The following is a 16603-nucleotide window of genomic DNA, read 5'->3' on the forward strand; positions in this document are numbered from 1 at the left end:
GGCCAAGAACCCAGAGCTCACAGACATGTTCCCCACCCTACAATGACCCCACCACACATGTGGCCCAGGCAGGCTAGTGCCACAGATCAGGAGCAACAGTAAAGCCTCATATGATAGATAATTCTATGCTTTTCTATTTTGCTGAGCACCTCTCACAGCAGCACTGGGATTTAAACCCAAGCATTCTGGCTCCAGAATCTCCACTCTTAACCACCACATGTAGCCATCTCTAAATGCTGGCACTCCAGTGCACACAATTCCGTCCCTTTAGGCATCTAATATATTTTGGAGATCTCTCCACATCAGCATACAGGCAGTAGCCTTATTCTTCCTAGTAGAAACCTTGAATGAATGTATTGTAAACTGTACCTTATTAGTGGTCCTTTAGGCTATGTCTTATCTTTTTTTTACTGTGGTAAATATACATAACATAAAATTTACCATTTTAACCATTTTTAAGTGGCAGTCCAGTGGCATTAAGTACATTCACATTGTTGTAAGCCATCACCACCACCATCTCCAGAACTTTTTCATCTTACTCAATTGAAATTCGGTACCCAGTAAGTACTAACTCCCCAGTCCTCTTTCCCCAGCTCCTGGCAGCCACCATTCTACTTTCTGTCTGACTTTGACCACTCAAGATATTTCATGTAAATGGAATCATACAATATTTGTCCTTTTGTGACTGTCCCATCTTTTGCTGTTACAACCATGTGCCAGTGAATTCCCTGGAATTATTATTAGTATTATTGTATCATTAGCATTTAAAGAAAAAGGATAACTGCACAAATATGTCTGACAGAATACAGAAGAAACTAACAGTTACTCTAGAGAGAAGCTGTGGGCAATTGGGGGACAGGGAAAGGGAAACTTGTCTTTTATTCTCTATCTTTTTTATATCTTTAGCACTCTGTAGATTGTTCATATGTTACCTATTCAAAATAATTGTTACCCCAGAAAAATAGATATAGGGTGTACAACTTCTAACCTCTTTTTTTTATCTCTATGGCAAAAACTGTTAACTGTTTGACAAAATCTATGTCTCCTTCCAAAGTAATAGAACAGTAGTGGGCAAGTGGCTGATCTGCTACACTACACTCCCAGCCTCCTTTGAGGGACAGGTGGCGGACCTGTTGTACTACATTTCCGAGGTTCCTTTGAAGTTAGGCTTCTCCATGTGATCGAGTCCCTTGTTGGCATCTGAGGGGAAATGAGATGTATCTTTCCCTGGCTGGCGCCTCACCCTCCATGCTTTCCGTTCCTTTCCTGTGAGCCAGAGCCAGGATATGGCTATAGCCATACCTAGGTCATGTAGAGAACAACCCAAGGAGATGGTGGAGAAACATGATGGAAGGTCCCTGAATGATCGTATGGAGCAGAGCTACCTGCAGACCTGGAACTTGAGCTGTTACATGGGAGAGAAATAAACTTGTATATTATGTGAGCTGGTGCATTCTGGGATCTTTTTGTTACAGTATTGAGTATAACCTTAACTAAGATAAGCCATTTGGGGTTAGAGAAAATGGCCTCCTATGGCATCAGGGAAGCCTTTCCAGAGGAGGAAGGAAGGAATGAGAGCCAAGATAGTATTTGAAGATCTTCTCATAACATCTGGCAATGCTCTCATCTCAAGAGGTCTTGAGGTGAGGTGGGAGAGACATCTCCATCTTAAACTAAAATTCCTAGCCCTGACCTGATTTGGTCCAGGCTCACGACATCTCCAGGCTGCAGCAACAATAGTCAAGGTCACCAATTTTGGTGTTGGCTCAGACACAAACTTGCATGGTCCTCCTGTGCAAGTCACCACACAACTTAGACTTACACCATTTTTTAAATTAATCAGTCAGGAGAAGGGGCAGAAGGTAGAAACAAGTCTCTTCAGGGCCCTTTCCTGTCTGATAATGCTAGGCCCAGGTTTTAGAGATAGCAGGACAAGGACTTGGGTCTGACTCTCAGGTCTGGGCTTTTCCCTGGAACCTGCTAGACTCAGGAGTCAGATGCTGGATGACCCAGGAGTCAGATGCAGAGGTGGCAGCAGGTACTGCCCACAAGCCAAGAGCCGGTTGCTAAGTTTCACAAGCCAGTCCTGCAAACTGGTTACAGGTGAGGATCATGCTGAGATGTAAAGCATTCGATGCGAGGACAAAAGAGATGAGGCGAATGGTCTATACACACTGAGAATGTAGTACGGGGAGCCCCCGGTATCTTCTTGTCAGCCCACTGAAGCTCTACTTTAATCTACGGTTCCTTTCCCATACAAGAAAAGGCTAAAGGAGTTCGTCACCACCAAACCAGTATTATAAATAATGTTAAAGGGACTTCTTCAAGAAGAAGAAAATGATCAAAAATATAATTAATAAAATGGCAATAACTACATACCTATCAACAATTACTTTAAATGTAAATAGATTAAATGCTCCAATCAAAAGACATAGGGTGGCCGAATGAGTAAGAAAACAAGACCCTTACATACGCTGCCTACAAGAGACTTACTTCAGAGTAAAGACATGCACAAACTGAAAATAAAGAGATGGAAAAAGATATTTCATGAAAATGGAAATGGAAAAAAAAGCTGGGGTAGCAATACTTATACAGACAAAATAGACTTTAAAACAAAGGCTTTAACCAGAGACAAAGAAGGACCCAGTAATTCCAATTCGGGGTATTTATCTGAAGAAACCCAAAATGCTAATTCAAAAAGAAATATGTTCATCACAGCATTACTTACATCAGCCAAGATATGAAAGAAATCTAAGTGTCCATCAATAGATGAATAGATAAAGAAGTGGTACATATCTACAATGGAATATTACTCAGCCATAAAAAAAGAATGAAATTTTGCCATCTGCAACACCATAGATGGACCCAGAGGATATTATGCTAAGTGAAATAAGTCAAACAGAGGAAGACAAACAGCATATGATTTCACTTACATGTGGAATTTAAAAAATAAAATAAGTGAACAAACAAAACAGCAACAAGCTCACAGATACGGAGAATATTTTGATGGTTGCAAGATGGGAGAAGGGTTGAGGGGATGATTGAAAAGGGAGAAGGGACTAAGAACTACAAATTGGTAGTTAAAAAATAGTCATGGGGATGTAAAGTATGGCACAGAGAATACAGTCAATAATATTATAATAACTGTGTATGGTGACAGATGAGTCCTAGATTTATTAGGGGTGATTACTTTGTAAATTATATAAATGCCTAATCTAATATACTATTGTATGTCAACTGCGATTGAAAAATTAAAAAATTATTTAAAAAATAAATAAGCTACAATTCCTTGGCATGACCTGATCTCTTTCGGGCTCAGCGCATTTCCCTCTGTGTCTCTGGCTGAACGTAAAAATATAGAGCCCTGATCCCTGGGACTGATGGCTGCAGCAACTGATGGATCTGAGACTTTGGACCTTGCTTGATTTTTCAGCTTGGAGGATGAGGACAGAGAGTGTGTGCGGGGGAAGCAATCTGGGTGAGAGGTTGCTGGACAATGCAGAAGTTTGCTGATTTCAGAAATGGCCTCAGTCTCAGCTGATCTGCCATCTGAACCTATTAGAATGCCAGCATAGAGGCCAAAGAAGGGGCAAAGGGTGGGCCCCAAACAAGCTTCAGAAGGAGAAGTACTGCCTTCTAGGGGTGGAGCAGGGATACCTCCAGTGCCCAGACCCCAGATGGAAGAGTAACTGCCCAGGCACCTCCCCCAGTCTGGCTCATTCCCCTTCCCCTCTGCCTTCTTCCAAGCTGCTTCTCCAAACCGCTGAAGGCAGCAAAGACAGAGCCTATTTAAAACAGCCTCCAGAAGGTAATTAAACAGAGCCTGAAGGGGATCCTTCTGTAAGGCAAAGGATGCTTCCATAAAACAAACAAAAAAAATCTTCCTAATTTATCATTTGGGCCAATCCCATTATTCCTCACCATTAATTTTGTTGCCATGGTTACTCCCAGGTAATATGTACATGTGCAAGTCCATGCGGGGTGAAGGTACCCCATCAATTCTAAAAATACATGAAAAGAGAAGGAACTTCCCCCAGTTCTGCAGCAAAGCACACAACAGCAGTCACAGGTTGCCTACACAGGCAGCTTCTCTCTATTAAGAGAACAGACCCTGGAGTCAAACCCTGAGGCCTCCCACTTGCTGGCCATAAGATTTGGGGCAATTAATCTTTTTGAGGCTCTACATCCTCATTTGTAATATGAAAATATGAATACTTACTTTCAAGGTAATTGCGAAGATTAAACAATATTTGTTCAACAAATATTATTGCGTGCTGGGCACTGATCTAGACACTAAGAATATATCAGTGACCAAAAAAGACCATAAATCTCTGCTTTCCTAGAGCTTACAATGGTAGTGGGTATAGACGATAAGCAATAAAAATAATAAGTGAATTCTCTGACAGGTTAGAAGGATGGGTATCAGGATGCATGAGGATGTAGAACAGGGTGTGTGCTAGCAGTGGGGATGGATTTTTTTTATTAATTTATTGTATTGGGGTCCACGCAAAAGGAAAAGGTGAGGGATGGGGAATGTGCAGCGGACACAGGAACATGATGACATGGCCAGGGCCACAGCTTCTGTCATGGAAGAAAGGGGTGATCAGAAAGGCTGGGGCTGGAGCTGAGTGGAAGAGGGAAGAGGGAAGAGGGAGACTCTGGTGGCATTTGCCTCACCGCCATGAAGCATCTGCAGTCCTTGGATCCCCCCATTCACTCTGGCCCCCTAAGATTCCTTCTCTTGTCCTGCTTCTGGCCCTAGTGGCTACTTCTTTTGCTCCCCTTGGCTTTTTTATTTTTCTCTCTGACAGATTCTCAAGTAGGATGACGTTTAGGGCCTGACAGCAGTAAGTAAGGTGGTTCAGGCAGTTTTCATTGAGGTAACATTGGAGGAAATATTTGAAGGAGGGAATGAGCCATGTAGATATTTGGTAGGAGACAGAACTGCCAGTTCAAAGGCCCTGAGGCAGAAGTGGGTCTGCCCAGCACATCTGAGGTACAGCAAGGAGTCCAGTGTGAATGGACTCAATAAGGGGAATGGTAGGCAAGGTCGGAGAGGAAGCGGGGCTTTGCAGTTTGCGCTAAGGACTGTGGCTTTTACTCTGAGTGGAAAGGGGGGACACTACAGAGTTTCTACTAGAGCAGTGGTTCTTAACAGGGGCGTGATTTTACACCCAGGTGACATTTGGCAATGTCTGCTTGGGAGACATTGGGAGGGGATGCTACTGGCATCTAGTGGGTAGATACCAGAGGTGCTGCTAAGCATTCTACAGTGTACAGGACAGACCAGCCCCAAATGCTAGTTGTGCCAAGGCTGAGAAACCCTGGAGGAGAGGAATAAATGACGTATGTTTTCACAAATCACTCTGACTGTTGTACTGGGGCCCAGGTAGAATGGGGAGGTCACCCAAGAGGCTATTGCAGTGTCCCAGCCCAGAGATGTGCCTACAGCACCCAGTACAACACCTAACACCTTATACAAATACTCCAACTGGTACTGATCACTTGCCTATTCTGTGCTAACAATAAGAGCCAATCTGGGCCTGCCCAGGGAGGCAGTATGCTAATCAGGATTCCAGAAACCTGAGGCTAGGGGTCAGGGTACGGGGGTGGGGGTCAGCCAGACCTTCCCTTCAGCCAGCTTCTAACAAACTTGCTGACACCCAGAGAAGATCTGGGGTGTAAGTATTTTTAACTCAGTATTTTCTCTGCTATTTTCGGCAAAGCCCAAACACAGTTGACCCCATTTCCTCTCTGTCAGAGGAGCAGATTTGCAGTATCTCTTATATCCCAGTTGTCCTTTTCCTTGGCAGTTTGTGGGTAGAAGTCCATCCTGCATGGGGCCTCTGAGCAGTTGATATGTCTTGCTGGGTGCAGAGTTAAGCATTTAACAAAGGTGGGCTGGTTCCCAGCCTCTGGGGAATGTGGAATGATGGATAAGAACCACCACTCAAAAGCCTGCAATGGCTCCCAGAGACCTGCTCACCTCACTCCTGACCAATCCAGTAGCTTCCAAGCTGGTTTCCTTAACAGCACTTACCCTCCCGAATCCACCTGGCACCCCACCAGAATGATTCTACCACAACGCACTTTCACACTACTCCCTTGCTCAAGAACTTCCGGCAACTTCCTCTTGCCTCACACAACACAGCCAGTATTTCTCTACCTGGGTTTTGAAGACTTTCATAATCTAGCCTGTAACTTCCCAACTTCCTCCCCAACTTTCTCTCTCATATCTCATCCTCTCTCCCTACTTCTCCCTCTCCCTGCCCCCCGCCACTTTCGGGCTTTTGTCTGTGACTTACTGGGAACACCCTCCCACTGCCTGGGGTCTCCCTCTCCATTCTCCATGCAACTTACCCTTCAGGGCCCCCCTCACGCTCCCCTTCCGGGTTGCCTTTCCTCACTACCTGGCTCTCAGGATTCTCTCACTGATGACTCCTACCTACCTGAGCACTAGCTCCCCACAGCTCAGCCACCAGCTTGTCCTCTGGCTACCCACTTATGTGCAGTGGCCTCACTTGTGCTGGGAGCTGGCAGCGTGAGGGCAGGAACTGTGGCATGTGCTCACTTCCCCCTCGGTGCCCACCTACTTCAGCACCTTTTACACAGTGGGTGCTCAGTAGGTGCCCATGGCCTGGATTGACAGCGTTAACATGGCCTGGATTGACAGCATTAACCACACAGGTGTAACTGGGGCTGTAAGACCTTCACAAAAGCCAAGATCCTCTTAGCACACCCCACAACCTGCCTACTCACTCCGCTGCCCTGTGTTTGTGCACATTATTCTGCTCCACAGAGTATCACCTTCCCCTCCAAAGCCATCTTTGGATAGTGGGAGAAAGACAGATGTTGGATCTAACGGGCCCATAATTACATCCCTGTTCCACCACATACTGGCTATGTGACCTTAGGTAAGTGATGTAACCTCTCTGGGCCTCAGTTTTCTTGCCTGTAAAATGGGGTTAATATAGGTACCTACCAAATAAGGTTTCTGCGAAGATTAACTGAGGTAATAATACATGTAAAGTGCTAGTACTTAGCATGGCGACTGGTACTTGGTAAGCACGCAGTGAGTGGCGGCTCATTAATGTGGGGGGAAGGTCTTCCATATTTAACCTCACCCATCGCCATCCATGCCAAGCCCTTCTGGCACAAGAAGTGCACACAGCTGAGTCAACACCCAGAAACTTTGCTGCCTATGCTTTCATTTTTGCTCTCATCTATGACTTTGTTGTTTAACTGATAGCCCTTATTAGGGTTCCAAGCATATCAAATTTCTACCTGTTAAGCTCAAAGAGTAAATTATACTTATTTTTATGTTATCATTGGTGTAGCAACCTTTTAACATGTTGACAGTCTCTGGAGGAGATCCCAGTCAGCCACTAACAAAAGACCAAACCAAGGCCATCAGGTATGAACAAACTGTCAATCCACTTGTGTATACCCACTGGTGAGATATTGTAACTGGAGGGCAGGTTACATAACAAACTGGCATGTAGGTTACCCAGGCCTGTCCATGACATCAGGACAGGCCTGCAGGCATCAGGACACAGGCACAGGCTTCTGACTCACATACCTGAAAAAGGATATCGGAGCAGGCACAGAGCCTGGGAGTAGAAGAGGCTGCTGTCAACACTGAGACCAAGACTCTGGGCCACTTCAGACAGCACAGGCATGACCCTTGAGCAGGGCCAGCCTGGACCAGGAACAAGGACTGTCCTTAATTTTAGAGTGCTGAGGCTTCCCCAAACCATGAGCTGAAATGTCATCACCTATCCCCTCCGTTCCAGTGTCTATGGAGGCCAGAGGCGGGTGTGGCTTAGCAGACTGAGGCTGGGGAAGGGAAGCAGTGTAAGAGCTGCCACTGAGCCCAATCCCCAATGTTCCGGGGAGCCAGGAGGACTGGGAAGGGAGGGAGAGGGAGTACCTGCTTATTAGGGGGCAGGCTCACCCTAGCACTCTGTGCTACCCAGCTACCAGATGGACACTGCAGGCCTCATCAACATTAGCTAGAAAGGGAAACACAGCTAGTGCTAGGGCCGCCCCCCACTCCCCCTCCTCCCGACTCCCTGAAGACACATGGAGGCTCTCATGACAGAAAACAAAGGAGGCCTAGGAAACAGGATGGGTAATTTTAAGCAACTGAAGGGAGCAAAGAGGAGAATGTGGCCTCATTCTCCAAACTCTGGAAGCTGGAAAGAGTCCCAGAGGTCAACCTCAGCAAGGATGGGCCAGAGAGGAGCTTGGCTGGGAGCAGACATGGGGTCAGGAATAGCTTAAAGGCTCATCCAGCCCTGATGTGTCTGAGAGGAACTGCAAGAGTCTGAGGACTGCTTCAGCCTAGAGAGGGGCTTTCAGGTCATGCCACCGGGCTCCTCATGGCCAGAGAGAAACACTGTGTTAGGAACAAGGAGATCACAGCCTGCCCTTCCTACTGACAGCTGCCCAGACCAGCAGGCAGCGCAGATGCCTGAAGATGCACCCGGCCTAGCCAGGCGCTGCACCATCTCGCATTACTCTCTAGGGCCCTGTACAAGGACATCCAGCCAAGGTGCTGCATCCTCTTGCACATTTGCCCTCTCTTCTTGTAGCCAGGCTGCAGTGGAGCACATTCCCCCATCACCTCCTCTGGGGGGCTTGCTCTCTCTGGATTCACAATGTGCTTTCTCATTTGGACTGCTCCTACCCAGCACCACCAGCCCCTTCTCATCTCTCAAACTTCCGGAGAGAAATCACTTCCAGACACCCCTCGTCTGGGCAGGTTCCTCCTTCCTATGCTATCCCATGGCTTCACGTGTTTTCAGTGTCATTGCCTAGATTCTGGCTAGTCCATGAGGCAAGACCTTCCTCCAGCCTCTTCTCTGCTCTCTCTCCCAGGCCCTAGCACTAAGCCTGGCCTGTAGGTGCTCCATAAATACATACTGAAATGAAGTGGACTGGGAGGGTTGACGGCTAAACTGCCTGCTCTAGGAACACCCAGCATGTAGGGTTGGCAGCACAGAGCCTCAGCATGGGCTCTGCGCCCAGAGGTGTTAGAAGGCAGGGGCAGTGCTGCACAGGAGACAAATGGCAACATGTTTCTGGATGGAAAATCAGAATTTTAGGAACTGATCCAGCAGAGAGGAGGAAGCCATCCCCTAAGTGCCTGAAGAGGGCATGCTTAAGCAGCCAGCCCATCAGCATCAGGATACCAGGAAAGCTCAGGACTTGGAGGGACCAGGTACCACATGAAAAAAGGGCTAATCGTAGGGCTAGACACGGGTTGATTGAGTCTGTCCTCAAAGCCGTAAGACCTCCTAGGCCTTCCCCCACACAACAAGGTGACTCTTACTGCCCTCACCTGTGTCCTCACCAGATGTGGGAGGTTTATTAATCTTCTGGAGAAACTGAATCCAAGTGACTCCAGACTTAGGAACACTAGCATAGTGGAGGGGTCGGAGGTGAGGCTAAAAGCGGGGAAATTACTGAAAGTCTGCAAAGTGAATTTTGGGACCCTAGCCTCCTTCCCTGTCGTGGCTTCCAGAATGTGAAGAGATGAGACGATACTGTATTCACAAAACAAGAAATGGATTCTATCAAAAAAGATCAAGGAAAGAATCAAAGAGCTCTCAGAAATGAAAATTATACTAGCTGACATTAAATTTCAATAGACATGTTGAAAATAAACTCAAGAACATCTGACATATTGAAAATAAACTCAAGGAAATTTTCTGCAAAGCCAAACAGGACAAAGTGATGGAATGGAGGAGGAAAAAATAAAGATAGGAAAATCTGAGTGTCAATCTAAGATGCTGAATATTTGACTAATAGAAGTTCATAATGAGAACAAGTGATCAAATAAACAGTATAAGAAAATGTCAGAACTGAGACAAGTATTCAGATTGAAAGGAGTTACCAGGAACCAAAAATAATGAATTTTAAAAGAGATGGCACTGTGGACTTTCAGAAATAAATTTTATAGATAAAGAGAAGATGCTAAACATTCCCCGAAAAAGAAATAGGTCACTTGCAAAGACTCAGGAATAAAATAGCATTGGATTTTTCAACAGCTACACTGGAAGCCAGAAGACAACAGAGCAATGTCTTCAAAATTCTGGAAAAAAATGATTGTCATACTAGAATTTTCTCCTCAGCCAAACTGTCAATTAAGGCTGAGTGCAGAATTACAATTTTTCAAACACAAAAGTACTCAAAAATTTCTTCCCATTTACTCTTTTTTCAGGAAGCTACTAGAACAAGTGTCCCCCCAAAATAAAAGTGTACACCAAGAGGAAGGCCTGGAGCTGGAGAGAGGTGGGCCCCAGAAAGGAAATTTTTAGGAAAAAAGAAACGGAACTGAGGAACAGGAGTCTTCAGACTAAAAGGTGGTACTGGAAATCTCACTAGAGGGTGTAGTAAGAATTAGAGATGGTACAAAGAAAACTGTGCCAATGAGAAAAAAAGAGGCAATTATTAATTGCAGCTAGAACATAAAGTTAAAACAGAAAACATAATAATGACTCAACCAATTTGATTCTACTGTAACTGTTATTTATATAATTATAATGTGAATCCTGAATACCCATATACCCCAAAACCATATCTTCGTTGGGTGATGAGGAATGCGTTTATGGGGGTGGATAAGAAGAGAGCTGAATCCTCAACTACCATAATAGAGAAGACAAAAGAATTAGTTGAGAAACAGCAATATATATGAGCGCATTCATTTGAAACAGAGATTTCTAACTGAAGAAACGGCTAAAAGTATTTGCTCCTGGGGAATAGGAATAGGAATTGAGGAGAGATGATGGGGCAGCATACTATTTTGCCTGACAAGTGTTTTAGTACTATTTGACTTTTGGAACTATTCACACTTATTACTTTGAAAAAAATGCAGTTAACTTTTTATAAGTTTTTAAAGTAAATTTTATGAACAAAAAGGAAGATTTTTGGTGCATTAACCATTGGTCTCTATAATCATTAAAATCACCCTACACTACATCCCCCTAATTTCTCCCCAAACTAAACACAACCGTCAATATTTCAATTAGCTCTAGTTCAGGTTCCTAGATGATATAAGAAAAGAAATTAAGGGTCCTAGCCTCACCATCCTCCCCTGCCTTTCCCACCCTCAACCTGAACTTTTGGGTAGTGGATCTGGTAAATGTTTAATAATCAATTCTTTGCGGGAGAAGAGCCCTAATTTGTAGCATTTGCCAGTTTCCATGGTGTAAATACTCCCATTGTGGCAGATTTCAAGCTATCACTGTGATGTCACCAAATATGGAATTGGGAAGATGCACACATCAGCTGCAGCAAACTACTGCCTTTGGGCCTCTGTAGCCTCACCAGCCTCCATGCTTCCCATCAGACCCAGGGTATGGGGAGGATCTGGGTATCCCCACCAAAAGGCAGAAGTCCACAGGGTCTGTAGCTGCAGTAGAAGTGGATACTGAAGGAGAAAAAAGGTTCTGGCTGCACGAAAGGGGTTATGAATTTGCCATCTTCCTTCTTCCCCCACCTGCAGCAGAGTTACCTGTTCATTGGTGACCCCCGGGCGTAGGGTTCCGTGCTTGTAGTCCTCCAGCAGCTGCACAGCCTCTCTGAGACGTCTCTGCAGGCGAAAGAAAAGAGACATTGAGAGGCACAGATCCAGGCTCCAGCAACTCCTTCTTGACAGAGTACATTAATATCAATTAAGTACCAACGATATTACAGTATGAAGGCCTGCCCTCCAGTTACACACAAAACTGTGAAAAAGAATGCAACCTAAAGGTCCTTCCACAAAGAAATGGCTAAAGGACAGTGGTATAATAATACTGTGAAACATTATCCAGCAGTTTAAAAAGTGGAATAGATTTATATGCAATTCTATGGTCATATCTCCAAGATATATTTTTGAGTGAAAAAGCAAATTGCAGAGTTATATGATGCCATTTGTTGTGCCAAACAAATAAAACCAACACACATAGAAAACAACATTTTCTATGAGAATATGTATGTGTGTAAATGTATCAAAAAAGCTTTACAACAAATAAACAGGACAAACAAACAGAGACTCATGGACATGGACAATAGACTAGTGGTTACCAGAGGGTATGGGAGAGGGGAGAGGAGGGGCAGATGGGGTAAAAGGAGTCAAATGGTGACAGAAAGAAATCTAACTATGGGAGGTGAACACACAATGCAATATATACATGCCTTACTGTTAAATTGTACACCTGAAACTTACTAGATTTCATTAACCAATGTCGCCATAATTAATAAATAAATAGATAGATGGAGAGATAGATAGATAGATAGATAGATAGATAGATAGATAGATAGATAGATAGATAGATAAATAAAATAAATCATGTTTTAAAGAGCTTTAGAAGGAGACCCACCAAACTGGTGACAAGAGTTACCTTGGGGTAGGAGGAAAGGGCCCAACTTGGCAAAGGGTGTCAGAAGGAACTTTAATCTTAATTATTGTATTGAAAGTTTTTATAATGAGCACATATTTCTGTAATACTTGCAGAATACTTCTTTTCAACATTTTAAAAACACTGGCAGAGATTTACATACTAAAATACATATGTCTACAGTAACTGATGGGGAGAGAGAAAATAAGAGGATAGAATTGTACGATTTTAAAAATCTTAAATGCTAAAGATCCAGCAATAGTGATAGAAGGCCACCTTTGTCCACCAAAATATCTGTACGAGAATATTCATAGCAGCACTATTCAAACAATTCAAATATCAATAGTGGACTGGATAAGTAAAGTTCATTGTGTAGTATACGCAAACCATGAAATATTATACAGCAGTTTAAAAAAGCAAACTACAAATGCATGTGAGTTACAACGTGATGAAATCTCACAAATATAATGTGGCAGAATGTACTTTCCAAAGACGGCCACCGCACTATCTCCCATTCCTTATGCTCTTCTAGAACCTTCTCCCATCCTCATCTAGAAATAGAGTCTATGTCCCCTCCCCTTGATCCTGCCTAGCCTTTCTTGCCTAGCTTCGACAAATATAGTTTGGCCAATGTGCGGCGATGTGACCTCTGAGTTTAGGTCATAAAAATGCCTTGCACTTCCACCTTGTTCTCTTGGGATGGCTGCTCTCTTGGAACTCAGCCATCATATTGTAAAGAAGCCTAAGCAGCCAATGGAGACATGGACAGCAACCGAGGACCCGGCCCAGGACTCCAGTTGAGCCACCAGTTGACAGTCAGCACCAACTAGCCCGCCATGCAAGTGAGCCATCTAGAAATGGACCATCCAGCCCCCAGTCGAGCTGCCCTAGCTGCATGGAACAGAGACAACCCACCCTCTCTCAACCCTACCCGAACTGAAGTTCAGTGAGTAAAAGAAGTGACTGTTGTTTTAAGCCACTACATTTTGGGGTGATTTCTTACACAGCAATAGAAGGTTAATTTGCATAATGATAAGTAAAAGAAGTCGGATACAAATGAGTATATAAAGTTCAAAACCTCAAAACTCGCCTGTGGTGGTAGAGGTAAGTATAGTATTACCTGTTGTGGGGCAGGTACTGATTGCAAAGGACATGAGGGAACCCTCCAGGATAACGGACATGCACTCTGGACATGGTCTTGATTGGAATGGTGGTTACATGGGTATAAACAGGTGTCAAAATCCATTAAGCAATAAATAGGATTTGCACATTTCACCCTACCTATGTTATATAATAATTAGCAATAAACAGACAACAGTGAAGGCAGCCTATGTCAAGGTCAGATGAGAGACCCAGACATCAGGGATGCCCAGCATGGGCGAAGAAACCCGGTGAAGTCACCCTGGTCTCCTTTTTGACAGAGGAGAAACAAGGCTGGCTGGAAACGGGACTGCTGAGACCTCAACATAAGCCCCTTGTCTCAGGGAGGATGTCGCACCAGGAAGGGCACCCGGTGGGGTGAAAAAGAGCATTTGCTGAGCTGGCCGAGAGGGTGGTTTCATAGGATGGGAAATGAACAGCCATCTCCTGTACTGAACCCGTGGGAATAACTACCAGCCAAGAAAAGCCAGCCAGCCCACCCTGACCAATCAGGCCTGCGTAACCAGCACTGGTCTAACCCAGAACATTAGGGGGCAGGAAAACTCCTTGCTTGGGAGTAGCCTGACTGCTGGAAAGTACTGTCCCTGCTCTTTCCAACGTGTGCATATCAGTTCCAAAATTCCGGAGTGCCTTCCCAGAATCTGTTTGTTCCCAAACTGGAGACAGCTTTGTGTTTTCAGGGTCCCCCTCACCCCCAATTAATCCATGCTGTTTAAAGAAAATGTCAGAAGAACAGAAAAGCACAAAAAAATAATAATTTTAAGTCACCTGTAAACATACTACTGAGATAATCACTATAAAAGTGAGGATAATTTTCCTTCTAGACTTAATACGTTTGTTTTCGTGTTGATTGTTGTTTTAACTTCCTAAAGATCACACAGATAGAAAGTGAGCAGTTTGGTATTTGAACATAGAGTTTAGTCAGACCCTTGTTCTTTCTCTTCAACAGACCCAAAGCTTCCTAGTGATGCGTCAAGCTCCCTGCCTCAAGCCCGCGGCCTTGGGATCCGCCACCAGACAATGAATGCTCCACTTTCCACTGCTGAATGGTGAATGGCCCCGTGTTCTCATTATTTTCCCACTCCAGGGATTCTTCCGAGTTCCTATAACAACCTGGCCAATTTCCATCTCATTTGACACGGTCATCAAAGGGAGGCCTCCTGCCACAAGAATAAGTTCCCAAGAACCCTGATCTTGGCATGGGTTGAGGGAGAACTAAATCCAAAGTTCTTGAAGACAAAACTGAGAATCCAGGACTGAAGGAAGCTAGAACAGCGCTTTTCTGCCTCTGGGCCTTACTAATCCTCAGCCAGGCTCCCCACTTACCAGAGGCTGAAGGGTTGGGGCTCTAGCTTCTCTCTGGGGCAGGCAAGTGCCTAGGCCACTGTCTTGAGAGGTCCCTGAGGGCTGGCTGTCGGGGGGACAGGTGTCCCCACTGCAGAGGAGGAGGCCATTTTCAGAGAAGCTTAAAGGATAGGGGAAGGTCAACTCTCTTCTCACCCCCTTGCATTGTGAAGCTTGGTGGTAGAGCCCTGGGCACCTGAAGGGTGGGGAAAGCTGGAGGTCAGCGGGAGGGTAAACTTTGCAGAAAGTCTATTCAACCAGGAACAAACAGGCAACCAGGCCCTGAATGCAAGGACAGTGAGGGGCCCAGCTGGCTGCAGACAAGACTGGGGACTCTTCTCTGGAGCCCCCGGGGGCCAGGGAGATGGACGGCCAGGTTGCTGCTTCCCAGGCTCGATCGCCAGCCTGCCTGTCTCTGGCTCACCTGCCAGAAAATGTCACTGTGAAGGTGTCTCTTTCTGTTTGACAGAGGCATGGTCTCCAGAAGGTCCCTCTGGAAATGCTGGCACCTGGGAGGTCTGCTCCAGTGGCAGAGAATTTGAACAGAGAAGAATCCTGGCCCCAAGTCCCTGAGGGGAAGGAGAAGGAAGCAAAGGGGCAGGTATGAAGTGTTAGGGTGGTAGCCAGAGCGGACAGGAGACCACGCCAGACAGGAACGGGGACAGAGGGACACAGACAGGAAAGGGTACAGATAGGAAAGTTCAGGAGAGTCATCAGAAGCAAAAGTAATCTTTTTTAGTGGGGAAAGCGCACCCCCAAACTAAACACAGAGTGAATGTAATCCCTTTATTAAAAGAGGATGTCAAACTGACTTAAATATTTAATGCACTATAATAATATTTAATATATTAAATATATGATGGGAGTGACAGCACCTGACTAGGATGTGAGTAGCACCCAAGAATATTTCACCCCTCCTTTTGGTAAAGGACCCCCACCCACTCTGCAGGTGGTGCCTGCATATTCCCACCTCCTGACCTTGCCCATACTGTTCACTTCACCAAGACTCCCTTCCTCTCCAAGTCCATCCCCATCCCCATCCATCCATCAAGGTTCAGTGCCACTTTTTCCAGGAATCTTCCAGAAATGTTCCCTCCTATGAACAGTCAGAGAGCATTGGGTTTGTACCTTTCTGAGGTCCCTGATCACTCACTGCCTATGTGCCCATGTTATCTGTCAGAGACTGCAAAGTGCAAGGAGCAAGGGACTGGTTTTAAGTATCTTTGCAGGACTACAGGACGCACCACCTCAGTCTATCACCAACACAGGGCCACACATAATGTGCATTTAACAAAATGAATGACTGAAGCTTCTGCGGGGAGAGACAAAGGGTATGTTCAGGGGGAGGAATTCAGGTTCCAAAGCAGCAGACCGAAGACCCTTGATGGTGATGCTGGTTTTATATTCCCGGATTCTGAGAAACTATGCCCTGTTCCCACAGGATGTGAATAAAAATACCTCTCTGCATGTTTATATTATAGAACCATCTAGGTCATCCCCTTTCTGAAACAATTGGGGCCAGAGAGGGAAAGGCATTTCCTTGCCTCGGGTCACAGAGTGGGTAGGTGGCACCTGAAGATTCCAACTCCATTCCATCCCAGTTCTGGGCCATTTGCACAAGACATCAGCATGGAAGAGCCTCCTGCCCTCAACACAGTAACTGAGAGAAGGGCGATCTCCCAAAGAAGTCACAGCAAGGCCATGCATCCCTG

At 45.2% G+C, this 16603-nt stretch overlaps 1 protein-coding gene across 6 annotated transcripts in view; it reads right to left on the reverse strand.

Moving 5' to 3' along the window:
- Positions 1 to 16603, reverse strand: part of SFXN5 (sideroflexin 5) — a 107000-nt gene that overhangs the window by 75791 nt on the left and 14606 nt on the right. For all 6 annotated transcript variants that reach the window (XM_025049214.1, XM_006905169.3, XM_025049229.1 and 3 more), the window contains exon 3: positions 11519 to 11596. In XM_025049214.1, the coding sequence (XP_024904982.1) occupies positions 11519 to 11596 (78 nt within the window). The remainder of the gene's footprint in view (positions 1 to 11518; positions 11597 to 16603) is intronic.

This window comes from Pteropus alecto, unplaced genomic scaffold, assembly GCF_000325575.1.
Source record: "Pteropus alecto unplaced genomic scaffold, ASM32557v1 scaffold100, whole genome shotgun sequence".
Lineage (NCBI taxonomy): Eukaryota > Metazoa > Chordata > Mammalia > Chiroptera > Pteropodidae > Pteropus > Pteropus alecto.